The sequence below is a fragment of the Equus przewalskii genome, chromosome 15, assembly GCF_037783145.1.
Source record: "Equus przewalskii isolate Varuska chromosome 15, EquPr2, whole genome shotgun sequence".
NCBI lineage: Eukaryota > Metazoa > Chordata > Mammalia > Perissodactyla > Equidae > Equus > Equus przewalskii.
Window position 1 is genome coordinate 63894214 of NC_091845.1, and position 21364 is coordinate 63915577.

Sequence of the window (21364 nt, forward strand, 5' to 3'; positions counted from 1 at the left end):
ACCCAAGGTAAGAGTGGAATAAAGACATTTTCAAGGATGTAAGGAAACAGAAGTTGGCTTTTTATGCATAAAGCCATAAAGTCTTAGGAAATGACTAAAGAATTTATTTCAGTGAAATGGGAGCATAGACCCAAAAGGAGGAATAGATGGAATCCAGGGAATGGGCAATCCAGTAGTAAAGTATGGCAAAGGAACCATTCTGAGGACAAGGACTCTGCACCAGACCTAAAGAGCAACCAGCTGGGGTTGAAGCAGGAAGAGGAAGCGTTGTAGGAGGGAGTTTATAATAAAAAGAATACACCCTTAAAGTTAAACAGATCAGATGGATCACTTGGAAAAATATAGAGATAGGCACATCAAAAAAAAAGCGGGGGCCAGCCCCATGGCTGAATGGTTAAGTTCGAGCGCTCTGCTTTAGCAGCCGGGGGTTTCGCCAGTTCAGATCCTGGGCGCGGACATGGCATCGCTCATCAGGTGATGCTGAGGCAGCATACCACATGCCACAACTAGAAGGACCCACAACTAAAAATATACAACTATGTACCGAGGGTGCTTTGGGGAGAAAAAGGAAAAATAAAATCTTTTAAAAAAAAGCAAACCAAAGGTGATGATTATGAAAAAATAACATACACATTCTTGGTTCAGCAGGGAACAGTAATCTAATTATGATAATGGCAACACTATTGGCTTTATACAAAATTGTGATGTAGCCTTATTGAGAGGATGGGAGAGCAGAAGTAGTGATGGTATGAGAGAGCTCTAGCCTTCTAGACCATAAAAGGGAGTCAGTGGATGATGTCTGAAACTAATTAATCAATGCATAGCACTGTAAGGAGATTGTATAGAAATGTCAAGATAAATACCAGAAAAAATAGCTGCAAGTGAAGAAGGCAGTTATCTCTAGAAAGCGGGACTACGTATGAATGGGGCAGAGAAATGCTGTTTTTTATTACAACTCTGATTTTTAAATGGAGTACACATGTTGCTTAGACAAAAATTAATTTTGAAAGATAGAGAAAACAAAGAAAGAAAGAAAATAACGACAGGCATTCGTTCTTTTAACACTTGAATGCGGCGGCCATATGGCCTCCTTGCCTTATCTGTCCTGTATAAATGACTTGAACTTGGAGGAGCATAGGCTTGTCCTTCTGGGGGATGGGTGCTAAAACAATACTGCGTGGAGGTGAGTGACGAATTGGGTAGGGAGTCCTTGCTGCGGGAGCCGCAAAGATGTAGATGCATATACCTTGTAAAATAGATTATTTGGTTTCATTTTTCCTCCTTGGATTTGAGACTTTATCTTCTTCTCCCTCTCTCCTTTGAAATAATCTGCTGGCCATTATTAAAGTGTTTTTTCCAGGCTGGGCTTAGTTGTGTTGTGGGGAATTAATGTAAGTTTGAGCCTGAGAATTAAGGGGGCAGCACTTCTTTCTCTAAAACCAATCTGTGGTTGAGAATGGTAACTGGAAAGAAGTCTTTAAGAGAAAGGAGAAAAGATTTATGTTATTAAAAACTCACTGTCTTACCTATATGGAAATTTTCCTTTGATTGCCGACCTTGGAAAATAGGACTTTTATTTTATAAATGAAGTCAGTAGTAGAAACAGAGAAATGAAACTTCTGGCTAGGTTTTCCTATAGGGCTTTACATGCAAGGCTAGTCTAGTGTCACAAAAAACAAACAAAGCCTTCAAGGCTGAATTAATGGGAAATCACTAAACGATCCTCCCTTTTGAGATTCAAAATGTACATTGGTGTGTTAAAGATCCAGCATTTCCCAAGTTTTTGCCAGCAGAATTTTTTTTTTTTTTTTTTTTTTTTTACTATATCTATTAACTGTAAGTGATCGTGGGACTAAAGTTTGGGGAACAGCGCTAAGGAGCTCCACCCAGGCCTGGTGGTGGAGGAAGGGGTCCCTGCTAGGAGTTCAGAGTACTGCCAGAGTGTTTTAGGGCCTGTTGGAGGATGGGTTACACCTAATGTTTGTCTATGTTTCTTGGCCGGATTCTAACACCAAAGCCCCTGAGGCAAAAGGAAGTCTCAGGGAACGTCACTTTTCTCTTTCTCAGGTTAGGGAGGTCATTGGATCACCCTAGGCCACCTTTTAGAGTTCAGGACCGTTAAAGCTGCTTTTAAATTCTGTCATGGGTCTGCAGATGCTTGATTATTATTCCTAGTTTCTAGTGCTCTTGCTTTTCCTTCTGTTTGATGTTGTTTACAGACTTTTTGATACCTGTTGCTTTCTTTTGCTTAATAAAGCAATGCATAGTAGAAAATATTAAGATGGATAGGACAAAGAAGAAAATAAAAGTCACTTGTAATCTTGCCACTCAGAAATAGATTCACAACTAACAACTTTTTGTCTGTGTTCTGTGTGTACTGCGTATAGAGATGTGATTCTGTGTATTTGTCTGATGCAAATGTACGTCTTTGTTTTAATTCACATTATCTCATGAAAATTTCCCTATACCATTAAAAATTATTTGTATACATCATTTAAAATGATTCCACAGTAGCATATCATTGGACAGCACCATAGTTCATTTAGCCATTTGCCCATTGCTGCATATTTAGTGTGTTTAATTTATATCTATATAATAAAACACAATTTCATTTGGTTTGTCTCTTACTGAGCCGCATGAAAAGTGACACAATAGATTTTCACCAAACTTGGAGAGTATGTTTGGGATAGCCAGATTCAAAGTGTAGGCTATGAAGAAAAGAGTGTATTTAATGTTGTGGGAATTGGTGGAAAAACTGTAGGGGAGGAAAAATAATTTTCCCTCTACCCTTCTGAGTTCTTGGCTAAGACTCCCTATCATAAAAGACAGATTAGCAAGAGGAAAACAAACAGAAATTTATTAGCATGTACGCCTCATTTATAAGTGGGAGATATGCAGGAAAACTGAGTAACTCCCCTGTATGGCCCAAGCCATCACCTTAAATACTATCATTAGCCAAAGACAAAAGAAAGATGTTGGGGCAAGGACAAGGCCAGTTATGGGAGGTTACCAGGGAAAGCATGATAAACAAGGGTAAGATTTGTTATGCAGATTTAATTCAGTGCCTTCTCCATTGATAAGAGTTTCTGGAGTTTTGGAGTCATCCTTCTTTTCCTGGTACAGAGAGGGAGACATCTTTACAAGTGATTTCCTTTGTAAAATATAAATGTCCCTTACAAAAGGATAGCTTATACTCTGTTTTCAGAACTTCTCTCACATCTGCTGTTTCTTAAAATATCAGCCCTAGATAATCCTTATGCCAAAGAGGCATATTTTGGGGTGGCATATTCTGCTACCCTTCACACCTCAGATTGATGAACGGGCATCCTTGAGAACAACTGAAATAAAAAGAGAGCTCCATGACTGGCGTGGGGTAGGGGAGACTTTCAAATATATTATGAGACTATAGATAGAAATCCAACATAATGGCTTTCATTTTTGTGTCTCCAATCAAATGGCATGAGGACATCAAAACCTAATCACAGCTACTGATTTGCAATCAAATTGCTTTTACTCTGGGCAACTCTATGAGGAATACCAAGGGTATTTCTGTCCAATAGACTATTTACAATGCTGGAAAACTAGAATATCTGCTGTCAGGCACTTGGAAAGGAAGCAGATGAGAGACAAGTAGAATTATCTGTCCAGCCATGGACTGATTGATCCAACTATCAATCCATTCTTCCTTCTATCTCTCTAACCACCTATGACACAGAGAGTAGCTGCCTTGGTATCTCTGTGTTCTTCAGCCTCATGAGGTCATCTTTCCTCTGACTATTTAAAAGAATGACTGGAGCTCCTATAACATGTATAGCAAAAAAGATTATGTTCCCTGATATCTATAAGATTCTTATAATTTCCAGCTGAATTACAAATCACTTGTATCTCTCCTCCCTTTCCTCCACCCTGCCTTCACCCCAAGCTGGAACACAGCCTTTTCTTTTTTCCACAAGGTTCTCCTCACATAACGTAGCTGTGTGAGTAGAAGTTACTTAAGATTTGGCATTAAGGCTGGGCTGCTGCTTCATGGCCAGTTTCTCATCTTGGCCCTGCTCATCTTCTTGCTAGATCTTGCCTTCCTTTCACTTTCTTCTCAATCTATCTATCATCTCCTTTAATTCTTCCTTCCTTAGTCTATCCTGTCAATAGTTCACATTTTCTCCCATTTTTTAGCAAAGCAATTAACTTTTCTGTCTGGCCATGTCTGTGGGCTTCTCAATTTTTAAAATTTTTTTGAGGAAGATTAGCCCTGAGCTAACATCTGCTGCCAATTCTCCTCTTTTTGCTTAGGAAGACTGGCCCTGAGCCAACATCCATGCCTATCTTCCTCTACGTTTTATACATGGGACGCATGCCACAGCATGGCTTGACAAGCGGTGCGTAGTTCTGCACCTGGGATCCAAACTGGTAAACCCCGGGCTGCTGAAGTGGAATGTGTGAACTTAACCACTGTGCCACTGGGCCCGCTCTGGGCTTCTTTTTTTATACACAGAGATGTCATCAAGATACTCTCTTAAACCTTGTTGGTTCTCCTCCAAAGAGGAATTCTGCACTCGATATTTGACATAATAAAAACCCTTCACCTATCCGTCTATATCTGTCTGTCTATATTTTCATCCAGCCGTCCCTATATTTATCTAATGTAGCCATCCCTCCTCCAGCATCTACCATTCATCCATCCACCCAACTCTCAATCTCTCTGCTTTTCTGTGTCCTAACTGATTCCCGCCATGGCCCTCCAGAGGCCCAGAACACTCTTTATGGGCAGTTTCTTTCTCTCAGGTTTTTTTTTTTTTTTTAAAGTTTTTCTTTCTTTCTTTATTTTGGTGAGGAAGATTGGCCCTAAGCTAATATCTGGTGCCAATATTCCTTTTTTTGCTTGAGGAGGATTGTCCCTGAGCTAACATCTGTGCCAAGCTTCCTCTATTTTGTATGTGGGATACTGCCACAGCACGGCTTGATGAATGGTGTGTAGGTCCATGCCTAGGATCCTAACCCATGAATCCCGGGCTGCTGAAGTGGAGTGTGGGAACTTAACCACTACGTGACTGGGCCGGCCCCTCTCTCAGTTTTTTTAAAGAAAAACTTATACTTTGCAGAAATAACTCTCAGCTGTCTTGAAATGATAAAGGGGAAATAGATAAGAGGCACATTGCTGGGAATGAACAGTTATAATCTTTGCTTTGGGCAAAGAAAGGACAGATCAGACCCAAGTTAGAATTAAGTGAACAAAGGCAAGTGAGATTTGGGCCATTCACTGAAGGCACTTGGCAAGACGTGACATGTTTGCACATGTCAAAAGTTAGGGTGTTGATGGAAATACACCCACACACAAACACACTCATACTTACACAGAAACACCTAACACTTTATCTTGAGTTTAGCTTGAGTGCAGCCATACTCCTATAATTAGCCTGTGAACTATGACAAGATTATTTCTGAAAGTTGAATCGCTCAGCATGTGACAGAGGTCCTGGAATTGGGTAGATCACTGACAATGCTAGCAGAGTAAAAAGGTATACGTATATATATTTAGCATTTAGTGTTTATGTTTTATCACAATTGCTTTAGATTTGCTATTTGTCCTTACTTTTGTTCTTAATTGTGTTAAGTAGTAGAAAGTAACCTTGTAGCATTAAGACTGTACGTCAAATTTGAAATAAATTCCATTCTTCATAATGCTCCCCCTCTACTCTGACAATGCTAACTACTGCGTTTTTTTCTTAGGCAGGGAAAGTTTTTCCTGTTGGATACAGAGTTGCAGCCTGCTTGACTGAAAAACTTCCCAGGGTGAGCATTTTCCATATGCATTTGTGTGAACATGCAATAGACGACTCTCAACATTCCTCCTGAAACTTGTATAAATTGAACGTGGTCAATCGGATTCTTTACTGTGTTTTGACGTCTTCTATTGAGTTTGTCCAAGGAAGTGAAAATTCCAGGCTTAGAATTTGCAACTCTCCAAAACTACTGGAGATTCCATTTATTTCAATAGGAAATTGTCATTTATGGTATGCTTTCTAATTTGGATACTTCCTGATTGTTTTCTAAACATAACTTTTAAAATATGTTGTTTATTTCCATTAAAAAAACATAAATTTTGGGAAGTTTCATGATTTGGGGCTGTAGCTCACCATGTACTTACTGCATGCATGCAATGAAGGGTGTTCATTGATTGGTATAGATCAGTCCTGCTAATATTTAAAAAACTATACTTAATAATTCTATTTTCTTGTCTCACTGTTTGTAGCTACTTACTCCACCTGAGGCAAAAAAATTTTTCAACTTCAGATATCCACCTGCTGGAGCCGAAAGGGTGTTTTACGGCAGAGCGAATGACCCTCAAATTGCACCTTATTTGACACATGGAATAAGATCTGAAATTTCAATACCGGTAACTTCTTTTCTTTTTTTACCTGTACATTATTAATTTACTGAGGTGAAATGCACAAATGAGGCATTAGTGAAATCATCAGTTCCAATCTCCTTCCCACTCTTCATCTTGAGCAGTGAAAAAAATCCCTAAGCAGCAGCCGAGAGAGTATTGTGAAAATTAATGGTTTGAGCCACAAACTATATATTCTCCTCTTAGATAATAAAAGCTGAATTGTGCTCCATTTTCTTGCAGTAAAGAGAAATACTGTCTGGCTTTGTTAGGAACAGAGAGGACAAAGACTGGGCGATATTGTCTAGAGGCACTGCAGAGTGCTTTTATGTACATTGAGTGGAGGCGGGGCCTGACTCTTACCTGCTATTGATCGAATGGCCAGTCTAGATTCAGAAGACCTGATCTATATACCTAGAGAGAGCTTGTGGAAATCACATGGTTCTTATGCTTGACATTCTCACTTTTCTGGAATATTTGAGTTGAGTAACTGGGGAGCTCCCCTCATAAAACTTTTTAGCCACATGGAAACATTTTGACTCCATTGAAAATTAATGTTTAAGCTTCATAGCCCCAATTCTGACAGTTCATCTGAAGATGAGCAAAGGCAATGCTAATGAAATGTTTTTCCAAAATCATATTCTCTTCTCCCCAGGTATTGATTAGAATTTCAGTTTTCAGATTTTTACTTTTTCTGTTGTTATATCTGTGCTTTGTTTGATTTCTTTAGGCAAAGGTGTTGCTAAACCCACAGCCTATTACAGCATTTCAACAGAAAATTAAAGACAAAAAGGAATCAGTATATTTTAGCCATCAACGGGCACCATTAGGAAAATCTCATGATCAGACACCAGGATTACCCAAAGGCCTGGATATACTCAATACGACATTTGGGACAGCAGTCGTCAGAGGTAGTAAAAAAATAATGGGTGGTAAGATAAGTTTTCTTAGAAAATAGGACTGAATATCCCGTTGGTGTGGTCTTTAGTGGTGGTATAAATGATGATTCAAGATGAAAGATGGGATCATAGCAAGAAAGTTACTCTCAGACTCAGAATCCTTAGAGTTTATGTGTGCCAAGGCAGTAAAACTTCAGGTTTTGGAGTGGAGACTCAGTGAGCGTAGAAGAGATAGTATAAAGACAGGGAAGAGATTCAGGAAAGTTGACGTGAGGGCCAGCTGTTAAGGCTGCAGTGCTTTTCCCTGGATGTCCATGTGTGTGTTCTATTTCCATCAGTGCCTCTAATGTGTTCATAACTCTTAAGTCTTTACGAAACTCTGTTTCATAAAGTAGACCATGGAGCAAATGAGTTTGGTAAATGCTGTGTACTGCTCCATTCATGCGGATCCACCATGTCTACTTGCGTATTAACCAAACACAGGCGGTATGTAGAGCAGACTTTCATTCTCGTTTTGAGTGGGAGTGGAACACATCTTTCAACAAACAACAACTTATAACAGAATTGGTCACAAGCCATTGTTTCTTATGAAACCGTAGCCTCCGGCATGTTGTTGGGTGACTTTCTTTATAGTGTTCTCACATTTATCTCCTACTGCCCTTTTCAGTCTCTTACCTCCTTTCTCCGGGGGTCTTAACATAGGAAACCTCAAAATCTATCTTTCTTTACCCTGCAGAGAAATTCTGTTCTCTCTTTGTCTTTCTGCACCCGTTAAGTCTCTGCTCCAGGAACTTTATCTTTTTTTCACCAGAAGGCCCATTAGATTATTTTCCTTAACATAGTAACATCCACTCTGGAGATAAATTATGCCTCTCTTGGAATGCAAAATCTGCAGTTGTACTATTTTGTATCAGATCTAAAGTTAAAATTTGTTAAAATTTGAAACATGAAAAAATGTTTCAGAACAGATAAAATATCTTTTTCTCTTTTTCATAGGATTAAAAAATTGTATTTATGTAGACATGGCATTATAGCATTACAGTAATTATATCATAACTGATCTCTGGGATTAGTCCATTTATTGTGGAAAGTACTGTCTAAGTGTGCCTCAGTTAAATATGTAATAGACAGAATGCTCCAAAACATGTATATTTGTATTAATAGGTGTAATGCTTCATGTATCAAAAGATGTGCTGCTTTACAGGGTTGTTTTGAATAGGACCACCTTCTGGTAGCTTAACTGCTTGTTTACAGTTCCCAATTCTTGGCAGAAAGTCCAAAAGGAAGGAAACATCTTCATCTATGTTGTTAGGTTGAAAGGGAAGCGTGAAATTGTAAATGGAATTATATTTAAAAATTATTACATAAGACAATAAAAACAAACTAATTCACTGTATACAAAACTGGGGACCACCAGTCATGGGAAAGTAGCTGTTAAGCGAACATCCTAAAGCTCTAGATTTGGGACCAGTTGGAAGAATTTCTTCCTGATTCCAGTGATTTCCCTGCACTTTGGCTGCTTTGAAGATGGATATTCAGATCAAAACAGACTCAGGATGTGCGCTCCAGTCTACAGCTGTGAAAATTTGCACCAAGGCACCACAGGGCATCAGGTTTCTGAAACGGATTGTGATTCAAATTTGCTTAGATCATTTTGGGAAGTTTGGAGCAAGCTAAAATCAAAATTGTCCTGAGATTCTCAGAATCAGGATTTTAACCAGGCTTGGAATACGGCTCAGGACAACCTGAACCGTTAACCAATACAGAGTTCTGGTATTCTTCAGAATTCTGGGAGTGAGCCCAGTCAAGTAGGGGTCCCTAGATCAGTGGTCCCTAGGCTCTAGCCTCTCTCTTGATAAATCTTCATTTATGTCAGCTTTGTGTTCTTCTGGGGTGCCCACGTAACTTATGCAATCAGCATTTGTCATTTGTTTTAGGTGATTTAAGTATGTTATAAATAGGTGAAAAATACCTTAAAACTGATTTAACTAATTCTTCCTTCAGAGTTGTCTGCTAGAGACGTGGTGAATCCTCCAAAACCCTTTGAAGAAGTGTTTAAAGAAGGAAAGGAAGGACATGATCTGTATATTGTTTCTCACAATGATTATTATGTGGGTAAGTGTCCTCCCGTATAAAATTGGCCTGAGGATATAGGATTTTCAGATTTGTGAAGAGGAATAGAGGAGATAATGTGCATTAAGTTAAATGCCTGGCCTATAATAGGTGATCAATAGATAATAACTTACTATTCGTAAGGTCATAAACCCTGAGAGCTGGGAAAACATACCATTACACATTTTGTAAAGTGTAGAAATATATGTATCAGTAAAGTGAAAAAATTAAGAAATAGCTAAGAAAGATTGTGTTAGACAGTCTTATCTCATTTTAGTGGTTTTAAGCTTAAAAAAGGCTGCTCATTTAGTCGGGTAATGGTCAAATGCACAAATTTTTGAGTCAGATAGATCAGGTTCAAATCCTAGCTCGTCCATTTACTAATTTTTGTACATTGGATATTTTACTTATCCTATAGTCATCTAATCTAATCTCTTCACTGGGGATAATAACATTCTGAGGATTAACTGAGTGCCTGCAAAATACTTAGCATAGTGCCTGGTACATAGTAAAGGCTCAATAACTATTAGCTATTGTTAGTAGTAGTAGTAGTAAGTGATTTTGTCTAATGGTAGCCTATTACTAGAATTATTCTATAGCACAACTAAAAGGCATTAGATGTTTATGGTGCTGTAAAATACAACTTAATTGTTGACAAGTCGATGCTCAGTAGTGTCTTGATACAATCAAGGATTGAAAATTAGCCTGTCATAAGTGTCCTGAGAAAGCCAATGGATTGTGCAGACTCATGAACTCAGTCTTCATTAGCTAGAAGCAAGACTTGTCCTTCACTGCAGTGCAAGGCCCCTCTCTCCCCCACTCCCTCTTTATTTCTTTACTCTCTCTTCTCAACCACCCTCTCGCACCATGCTCCCTCTCTATGCTCTTCCTCCTAGACTTCTTCTCACAGCTGGGGCTTGTCTCCTATGCCCATTGCTCCACTGTCTGGAATCTGCCATTCTCTTCTTTCATGACCAGTCTCTGCTGGTTCCATACACTTTCTAACATGATCCCAGTCCTGAGATTGTCTCTACCCTCTCATTTGACTGCCACTACTTCCACCCACTTGGTCACCGGTCACCATCTTCTTTCTCACAACCTTGACTTCTTTCCTTATTTCCACCTTCTCTTCTTCTCTGGCTCTCTCCTTTCCTTTCTTCCTTTTCTCTCTCTGGTCCTCCCTTCCTTTAGTCTTCCTTCCCTTTCTTGGGAAAATATTTTATTCGTTTTTTGGAAAAGTTTAGCACCTATCACACAATCTAATCCAATGTCTTTTAATTGTTTTAAAAAGGAACTATAGCAATGAATATATATATATGTATATATATATACAACCTATAATGAAATATCTTACATGCATTTATTAATTGGAGGAAAATGAGTGTAGTTTTTTTTTATGTTTACAAGAGTTCTAATGGGCTATAGAATTACTGAAATTACCTTCATTTGCTGATTTGTACAGAAGTTTCGTTGGCTTCTTGGAAAGTCATAGAATCTGATCTTTTTAATATTGTCCTTATTTTTTTCTCAATTAAAGTAGCTTTATTTTTTGTTATAAAAATATATAATAATTGTAAAGAATTTAAATATTATGAAAAAATGAAGAAAAAGTAAATGTAATCTTGAAATCGCATTAGCCAGAGATAACTACAGTTGATATATTGAGCATCTTTCTCACCTCCATCCACTGAGCCCTCTCTCTTTAGTTAAATGGCAGAATACTCTCCATGCTTTTGGGGAATCTGCCATATACATGTAGAATTTTTTATTTAAAATAATACATCAAGGACGCTATTCAGTAACAATAAATATATATCTACATCTTTTAAATATACTTAATTTAATCATTGCTAAAGTAATAGGTATTTCTTTTATAAAATGCAAGTCACAAAGAAATATATAAAGTACAATGAAAATCTCCCACAATTCCCAATCTTCCACAGATGATACTTTCGTAGATGTTTTTCTTTGCACACTCATGTATAAGTACATGTGTCTGCTTTGTTCCCTACTCTATAAACTTTTTTTATTTGCTTTTCTCTCCCATTTTATGAAATATCTTGGTTGTGTTTTCACATCAGCATCTGTATTGTACTTTTCAGTATTACAGAAATATATTGTTTATATATCTTTGTCAATGTGATCTATTTCCTTAGGATGTATTCCTAGATTTATGAGCATTTGAAATATTCACTCTTAGAGCCAAACTGTCACTTGAATAGCTGCCCCAATTTGCCCTCACACCTGCAGTGTATGAGAATTTCCATTTTCCTTCATTCTCCCCAGTAGTGAACTTTGCCAGTCTTCTTTATTTTGACTTAACTGAGAGACAAATTACAATTTCACATTATTGTTTTTATTTACATTATTTGGGTTGCTAGTGAGGCTGAAAATCTTTTCTCCATCATTTCTTAACCTTTTAGCTGATCTCTAGTTTTAGCCTTGCTTTCTTGTCTAGAAATAGAAAACTAGCACCACATCATGACTTGAAAAAAGTACAGTATTAGATCTTATTTATAAAGACACTCTGTTGGGTTCTCAGTCCTCAATCACCTTTTGAATGTTTCTAATATGAGATAAGTGATGATAAGGAAATGCAAGGGTTGCAATGTTCTGCTGATATCGCCAAATCTCAGTGAGAGCAAGTACAAAACACCAACCTCTCAAATCTGAGCACAGTGGAAATGACTGCTGGGCTCCCAAAGCATTGCAGTGCCTCCCTTGAGCTTCAGGATTTCTGTAAAATTAATGGGGCCTACACTTTTCATCATTTATATCTGTCTTTTCTCCTACATCATTTCCCTAAGTACTTTCCAAGTATTAACGCGAGGCACTCTTGTCCCACCAGGCTCCCAGCTCAGGTGGGAGAATGCTTCTGTCATCTGTAGCCAAATCTGTGCAATGCCCGTACTGTTACAATTTCATTCTTTTTCCCACTCTCATTTTCATTGTCAATGAGAACATAATGTGCTTCTTGCAAGATAAGGTTATTTGTGTTGCTTAAGTCAGAAGTCTTCCTTTGTTCCCACAGGAGAAGCAAAGAACCGAAAGTATAACCCTTCAAGTTTCCATAGGTTTAACTTGTTTGGGGTTCCAACATCACATTCTAATGATGGACGAGCCATGGCAAAAACTTTATATTGGCTCCATGAACTACAAATGTAAGTTTGATTAATTCTGTTCTGCAACCAGTGTTAGATATATGGCCTATGGACTTAAAAGAAAAGTTTATTTATTAAATTTATTTTTTGAAGAGATAATGCATCGGCATGGTTCAAACTTAAAATTAATAGAAAAAGATATACAGTGATATGTATTCCAAACTGTCTAGTTCCCCCAGAGATAACCATGATACTGTGTGTGTGTGTGTGTGTGTGTGTGTGTGTGTGTGTATCATTCTAAAGTTACTTCATGTACAAGCAGATCTGAAGATATATATGCATGTTTTAAATCTATGAGATCAACCCTATGTATGTTTCTTCAAGATAACGGGCTTTCAAATCTTTACAAAGACAATCATGTCACATATAATTGACCTGTCATTTATCTTTCAGCTTTGTTTAATAGTTGTTTGGGCACCTGAGCATCTTGGCTTAACTCTTGCAAACTGTGACCTTTTTACATCTTCATTCTATATATGACAACTAACCTAGAAAATTAAAATAAGATTCTTTAGTTTTTCATTTCAATAATGTTATAACAATATTGTTATATATTACATATGTAAACCAACACTTAAATGCTGGGAAATTACTCATAAAAATCCGTATTTCCTACTATGCTTATAAAACCAGAAGATTGGAAATACTGGTGTTGTGGATTGAATGATGGCCCCCCCAAAAGATATGTCCATGTTCTAATTCCAAGAATTTATGAATGTGACCTTATGTGGGAAAGTGGTCTTTGTAAATGTAATTAAGAATCTTGAGATGAAGAAATCATTCTGGATTACAGAGTGGGCCCTAAATTCAAAGACACGTGTCCTTATAAGGGAAAGGCAGAGGGAGATTTGAGACAGAAGAGGAGAAGACACAGAGGAGAAGGTGATATGAAGATGGAGGAGATTGGAGTGATGCGGTCTCAAGCCAAGGAAGGCCAAAGAATGCCAACAGCCTCTAGATGTTGGAAGAAGCAGTGAATAGTTTCTCCCCTAGAGCCTTTGGAAGGAATGTGGCTTTGCTGATACCTTGATTTCAGACTCTAGCCTCCAGAACTGTGGGATAATACATTTCTGTTGTTTTAAGCTGCCGGTTTGTGGTAATTTGTGGTAACCACAGGAAACTAATATAACGGGCCTGCATTTCTACACATCAGTGGTGGGAGTGGATTTGCTTTACCCTCTGCCCTCTTTAATGGAGACACTGGTCCTCCAAGTTTCCATAGGCCCGAGCGTGCACACAGTTGCACTCCACAGACACCCAACCCGCCTCACTCATTTGCCTGTTTGGTCCCTGTTAACAGCTCCCAACTGTAGAGGCAAAGTGCCAAGTGCTTTATATATTATTAATTTAATTCTACCAACAATTCCATGAGGTAGGTATACTGTAATTTTTATTCTTTACATTTTACAGGTGAAGAGACTGAGGTACAGAGAAGTTAAGTCATTTGCCTAAAATCGTGCAGCTAAGAAGTAGTAGGAATAGGGATGAAACCCAGGCAGTGTGGCTCTGGAGGCCGCCCTTAAGCCCCATACCAGATTTATAGGTGCTTGACTCTGTGATTGTGATTACAGGCCTGAAATACTGATTTCCATTCCACTTCCACTCCTTTTTATGTGAGTTTCTGATACTTGAATTATTCAAAACAGTAATGGTAAAACACAAACACAAAAGAAATTCTTACAATATTATAGTAAACCCACATGAGACAGTTTTCTTTAGGGTATAGAAGAAGAGCTCATACAACAAATATTCATGCATTTGTCATTTTTAAAGTATTACATAAAAGACAACATGAAGAAATGATTCAAATATTTAAGAACTATAGATATTTATAATTAAATATGGAAATTGATAAAAGGAGATGACAAATATGGTTTATCCATTTTTGAAAGCTTAAAAGTATAAACATGCTGTTAATTTATAAAAGCCATGAAATAAAAACATTAACAACAATGTGGTATTTAAGAACGTCCTAAGAGCAGAGCCTTTGGGTCGTTAACAAGGATATATTTACCAATGATTTGAGATAGTTATAGAAACATACACTGAGTACACCTAAAACTAATACAGTGTTATATGTCAATTATATCTCAATTGAAAAAACCCTACTGAATTTATAAAAGCAGGCAATATGCAGGGGTACATGTCCCTCCACTTGTCTCCATCCTCAAGGACATCTTTTATGAACCAATCATGGTACTTTTCCTATTTCGAAACTTAATTGGAAAATTTTTGCTGAAACAATAGAGGATTCTTTCTTCCTTTGGTTTGTCGGATTTTAAAAAGAACTCACCCCTTCATTCTTTAGGGTGGTTTCTGTTATAAACTTGGAGTTAAGCAAGTTTTTCACATTTTAAGGCATCTCAAAGTTATATGCACTATTTTAGCATAAGTTTGGTTTACTCTTAACTTTTAAGGGGTATATTTCCTGTGTAAAACTACCTCTATCTATATTCTGTTTATAACGTTTTGTTTGAAGAATCAGTTCAAACCAACTGATTCTTGGTTGCTTTGCACGCGCACGTGTGCATATATGCATGTGTGTGTGTCTGTGTCTGAATAAAAAAATTCACTGGTACACAAAAAACTTTATTCTGAGTTGGTTAGTGAATGCCTTAGGTCGCGTAATGACATTGCAGTAATCTACATTCTGATATACATGGCTACTTACAGGTATTTCCTGATTCTCTCAGAAACATAATCCAGGCACTTTTAGACTGAAAAGAGTAGGCTCCATAATTTATAATCCTTACCCTTATCATCCCTGCATATTCCTAATTATGTTCCTTGGAGCTGTTTTTCAGATTGTCAATTTTCTTTGTTCAAATTATGGCCCTTAAACTGCCACTGATTTATTCTGACTTTACTCATATTATTCTATTTTTTTCCTTTTTGAACTAATGGAAGTAATGAAGAAGTAAGAGATGAATTACTTTCTATTTCATCTATTGTTTCTCCACAGAGTGTCACTCTTCTCCAGAAATTTACTCAGCTCAATATTTCTATAGTACAGGAAATAGTTTTAAAAGCAAATGGAGTTTAAGAATTTAATGTTCATTGTTTTTAGTCTTAGCAAAACAATAGAAAATTTATTAATTTTAATGTTATTAAACAGTAGTATTGTAATTTTACAGTTCTCAAAAGGAATCTTATTCATTTAATCATAATGATAGAAGTAATGAAATTATATTACAGAAAATTGGCAAAATAAAATCGCTCATAATCCTGTCACCTTAAATCAACCATTCTTATCTTTTTAATGCATTTCTTTCTAGTGTGGCTTCCTGTTTAGATTTTTACATAGCTTTAAGCAGAGTGCAATCCCATTTTATATCCTGATTTTTCACTTAACATAAAATAACTTTATATTGCTGTGTTTTCTTAATAGCCAACATTTAAAATGCAGGCAGAGTGTATTCTTGTTAATGTGACATAATTAAATCACCCTCCATGATTGAGCATTTAGATTCTTTTTTCCATTATAGTCAATGAGGCAACAAACATTTTTATAAATATAACTTTTCCACATTTTTAATTATGTGGATTATCTCCTTATGATTGGTTCCCAGATGTAGATAAAAGGGAATGAACGTTTTTATGCTTTTTAAGTAGTATTACCAAATTATTTCCAAAACGATTATAACAATTTGCACTAGCAATCCACAAGTGTTTTGCTATACTTTTTGCCAGTGTTGGATATTGTGTCTCTCTCTCTGTGTATATTTGCTTATGTGCTATGTTAAAAGTGGCACTTTGTTGTTCTCTTTTATTTTACATTTCTTTTATTACTAGAGAGTGTTGTAATTTCTCCATATATTTGCTTACTAGATGTGAATTATCTGTTTATATCCTTTGGTTATTTATTTATTAGATGCTTAATTTTCTTTTATCAATTTTAGGAGTTACACATAATAGTGATATTAACACTTTGATTTTGTTTACTGAAAAAAATTTTGCACCTGTTTCTCTTAAACTTTAATCAAAATTTTGTATTCTATTATAAACTTACCTTTATAGTAGAATATAAATGATAGAAGAATGAACACATAAAGCTTTCTTTTTAGTGTAGAATTTCTTTGAAACTGGACTTATTTGTTTATTTATTTTTTAAAGATTGGCACCTGAGCTAAGAACTGTGGCCAATCTTTTTTTTTTTCCTGCTATATCTCCCCAAATTCCCCCAGTACATAGTTGTATATCTTAGTTGCAGGTCCTTCTGGTTGTGGCATGTGGGACGCCACCTCAACGTGGCCTGATGAGTGGTGCCATGTCCGCGCCCAGGATCTGAAACAGCGAAAGCCTGGGCCCCCGCAGCAGAGCCCGCGAACTTAACCACTCGACCACGGAGCTGGCCCCTGGGATTTATTTTTTGATGGCCCGAATGACCCTATAGTTTTCCTCACCATAAGTATATTTGGCAGCCAAGAACACTTTAGGTAATATAGATACCTGACAATTTTCTAATTTTTTAGGAAAAGAGGAGCTAAGATTGTATCCAAGAGAGTTGATGATTTCAAAGAAAAGTTTCAACATAAACTTGGAAGAGTTTTAGATCCGTAAGTTAATGATTAACTTCAAATTGATAGTGTCTTTGGGTCTAACTAAAAGAGTACTCTTCTGGTCAATGTTGGTTTGTATTCTGTTAAATTCTCTCTCTTAAATAAGAAACGTCCTTTTGTGTTAATCAGGAAATTCTATTAGCTTCTATAGATCTTAGGATTCCAGGAAAGTGCTAAGTTCTCCAAGAAGGAGAGGGCATTTGGAGAAGAGGGAGGGAGAATTTTGTGTAAAGCTTTATTTCTGGGATATCCAAAATTTAACTTATTCTGTTAGATTTTTCTCTCTCTTCTCTGTCTTTCTCTATATATACTTCCATAATTCTGCTTTGAATATGTTCTGTTTTTTCTTTTTAAATCTGGGCTACTGAAAGCCAGTGAAAACATTCAACCACTGTTAATGCAAGTGGAAGATTAGACAAAAGATCTGTTGGAGAACTTCTGTTTGATCTTCATAGTTTGGTTTTAGGAGAAAATATAGGCTATTAAAAACATATGGCAAACATATTTGAAATTCCAGGGATGCTGTGTGGTGGGTATTTTAACTAAAGGATTTGTTTTCTTTGATAGCATTGCAGAAACTATGAATGTTCCCCCAGACCACACATTTGGAGCTTGTCTCCGTCCTGAGGAGTATGGTAAATATACAAACTTTCTTCTTAAAAAACAAACAGAAACAAAATCCCCACAAAGTTATGCAGTTAAGTTCACTATCTCCTCTCCAGGCTTCTAATTTTAAAGGCTTAATATTATATTAACATTAATGAGAACAATTTGTAGCACAAGAGAGAAAAAATTTCTCATATTATGTTTGAAATAGGTACAGTTTAAAGCCTTTGTAATGAATACCTTAAGTGTAATTAAAGCTCGGAATTTTGTTTAGAAAATAAATATGGCCTGTATTAAACAAGCAAAAGTGAAGTGAGGCAGCTTTTTAATGAATTTGAATATTGTCCTAGGCCCTTGTTACTCAAACTGTGGTGTGCAGACTGGCAGTGTTGACATGCCCTGCTGGCTTCCTGGAAGTACTGAATCTTGGGCTTCACCCTAGACCTGCTGAATCAGAAACCACATTTTAACAATATTCCCAGATGAACTGGAGGCACGTTCAAGTCTGAGAAAGCTGTACTCTACAATCGTGTCATTAAGAACCACTCTCTTCCCACCACCCAATCAATCAATCCATCAGTCCATGAAGTGGCAGAAAAATCTTACCAGGATTTCATCTTTATTTCTAAGCGATCTAAACAGCAGCCATCCAAAGGGAAAGCTATGCTAAAGTTTATTGGGATTGGGTTGTATATCAGTGGTTTTCAAAATATAGTCTCTAGTCTACCGGCATTACAATCACCCAGGGAGTTTGTTAAAGACACAGGTTCCTGGGACCCATGCCCAGATATTGTGATTCCTTAGGATCTTATACACACTAAAGTTTAAGTGTGAAACTTAACTACTGAAAATGTTTTAGCTGAAGTCTACTCACTGACAAATAAAATAAATATTTATTGAGCTTATGCAACAGTGTTTTGGAGCATCAGAAATCGCCACATTAGAAGATTATATGTTGGCTCTGTTTTTATGTGAACTGTTATCTTAATGGATGCCTGTTCATCTTAAAGGCCCTTCATACCTGTAGAAGGGGGAAAGGGATGATTTAGGAAACCCATCAATTAGCCTGAAAAACAAGTAGGTCAGCATGGTAAACTCTGCCTACTTGAGGGCTGGCTTCGTGCTGGTGGGTGCTCTGCCTTACTGTCTGTTGGATCCTTGGGGTCTAGCACACAGGACATTTTTCACCAAAATTTATTGCATGAATTGATGGATCCAACACATAGTTTATCATTTTGACAATTTGACAACGTTGACAAATTTCCTAATAGTTGATCGACATTATTCTTATAAATTGAATGATAAGATAGTGTTATAAAATGAAAAGGAAGAACACTGACATCAATAATTTAAAAAATATGTAAGTATCGGTACCAGCCTGGGTGGTGCATAGTGTAACTGTGAAAGGAGAGTGTAAGTCCTCTCTGGACTTTTTCTGGAGTTCATGGATGGACACAGATTAACTCTAAGTTCTCACCTTTGGGACTATTATTGGAGTTACTAGTAGCATCTATTCTGTGGAAAGCTTCAGGTTATGCCTGCTTCCAGGGACATCAGTTTCTTTACTGGGCCTGGATTTCTCCCTTACCCTTACTTAGGGAAATGAAGGCAGCTGCACAAAAAAATGCCTCCTCTCTGGGGCCCAGAGTTACTGCTTATCTTAATATGCCTCCAGGAAGGGTGCAAGGGCTGTGCTCAGCTCCAGAATGCACAAGGGTGGAGGCAGTCTGAAGGCAAATCCAGGGCAAGTGGACAGTGGTGCATTGTGGGAATTGGTTGCAGGCAGAGTACAACTTAGGAGCTCACTTAGCTTTTCTCACGGTCATGGTGTGGTAGCTAGGTCATGGGTCTCTTTCAGAGGGCCAGAGCTTGTCTTCCTGATTACAGCTCTTTAGAGCTCTCGAGTAATTACGAGTGATTTGACACGAGGTTTGTAAATATTCTTTCAGGGCCAGGCAGAAGAAGGTATCAGCATACGTCACACTCACTAGGCAGTTACACCTGCGGTGGGGAAGCCAGGTGGAATCGGAAAAACAACATTCAAATGGTTATTTTTGGATGTTAATGGAGAGGGAAGACCTCTGAAGATAAAAAACTCAACGAGAGCCATTTTGTGGAAGAGGGAGGACCTCCGTTATACAGAACAGCCACCCAAAGGGTTTCCCTCAGGGAAGGAATGTGGAGGAGGAAAGGAGGCCATGCTTACTTGTGAAAAATCGCCCCTAACCGTCTTGATTTCCTCTCACAGAGCCTTGTGTTTTGCTCATTTTAGGCTGGTTTGACAGCAGCTGACCCCATTTCAGGGGACCTTGGTCTAAGTACTTGCCCAGTTCCTGGAACCAGCAATAGTTGTGGGCTTCTCACTCATGTGCAGGGTTTACCATTAGAAACAAAGTTTTTATCAGAGTGTGTGAGATTAGCTCCTGATTTTATAATAAGTAAGAAACTTACAGGTGATATGAGTATGTATTAAAAGAGACCCTTGACAGAGTCTAGTGGAGGACCTTATACAGGCTAGGTGTAAATATCAGTTGCCTTGAACTGCAACCTATGTTGTAATTTAAATTAATCCATCCAGGATATCACAGCCAACTGCCAGCATGACCCTGCCCCAAGAAAGCAGGAGGGGAAGGGGTATAGGCCAGGTGAAAATGAACAGAGGCAGAAGGTTTTTTCTGGTGACATCCACCAAGCCATCACATCTGAAGCAACGTGGTCAACTCTAGCCTGATTCCTGTCACCATTAACATCCAAACAATGGTTCCCAAAAGGGAATGGCAAAGAGTGGGGTTTACAGGCAACGTATGTGTGTGCACTTTCTTTGTGTCATAATTCAGGGAAGTTCCTTTAAGTCATGAAGGATAAATGAAAGAGAGGGCCAGGTCTAGGCGGATGTAGCAGGTGGACTGGAGAGTTCATTACTTCCAGATAATGGAGGGGGTTGTGGGTCAGGACTCAGTTGATGGAGCTGTGGATGGGGTCAGGTCACCTGTGCTCGTGGTGGTGTAGGGGCAAACAGGGCTGAGAAATGAGAACTTGACATGCAGACCAAGGAAGACTGGAAACTCATATTAGGAGGGAGTAGGGAGTTTCAGTCCAATTTTTACAAGGGCTCCCAGAGGTTTAGTTAGCTCTGAGGCACACAGAGGGTCCCCCACGTGGAATCAACCCCAGCTTTAAGATCCTCAGCATTGTAGACAAATGTCTGCCTCTTAGCAAGGGCTCCACTGTCTTAGGAAAGGATTTGACAGTTGAGTGGGGCTGGATTTCCCTACAAAATTCCTTTGTTCAGATTTTTTTCATTAAGCAAAGAAAGTCACATAAAACAGAAATACTAATTTTTTTTTCTTTTGGTGAGGAAGATTAGCCTTGAGCTAAGTCTGTTGCCAATCTTCCTCTTTTTGTTTGAGGAAGACTCACCCCAAGCTAAAGCCCTGATCTGTGCCAATCAGCCTCCATTTTATATGTGGGATGCCACTACAGCATGGTCTGAGAGCCGTGTGTAGGTCTGCATCTGGGATCCAAACCTGCGAACCCCAGGCGCCAAAGTGGAGCATGCGAACCTAACCACAATGGCACTGGGCTGGCCCCAGAAATATTAATTTTAACAATTACTTTATGTACTTTTTTATGCACAAGGAT

At 37.9% G+C, this 21364-nt stretch overlaps 1 protein-coding gene across 1 annotated transcript in view; it reads left to right on the forward strand.

The window, feature by feature from the left end:
• Positions 1 to 21364, forward strand: part of EFHB (EF-hand domain family member B) — a 46523-nt gene that overhangs the window by 10973 nt on the left and 14186 nt on the right. The window contains exons 2-8 of the mRNA XM_008532892.2: positions 5728 to 5790; positions 6251 to 6394; positions 7116 to 7296; positions 9289 to 9399; positions 12428 to 12557; positions 17030 to 17113; positions 17684 to 17751. Of these exons, the coding sequence (XP_008531114.2) occupies positions 5728 to 5790; positions 6251 to 6394; positions 7116 to 7296; positions 9289 to 9399; positions 12428 to 12557; positions 17030 to 17113; positions 17684 to 17751 (781 nt within the window). The remainder of the gene's footprint in view (positions 1 to 5727; positions 5791 to 6250; positions 6395 to 7115; positions 7297 to 9288; positions 9400 to 12427; positions 12558 to 17029; positions 17114 to 17683; positions 17752 to 21364) is intronic.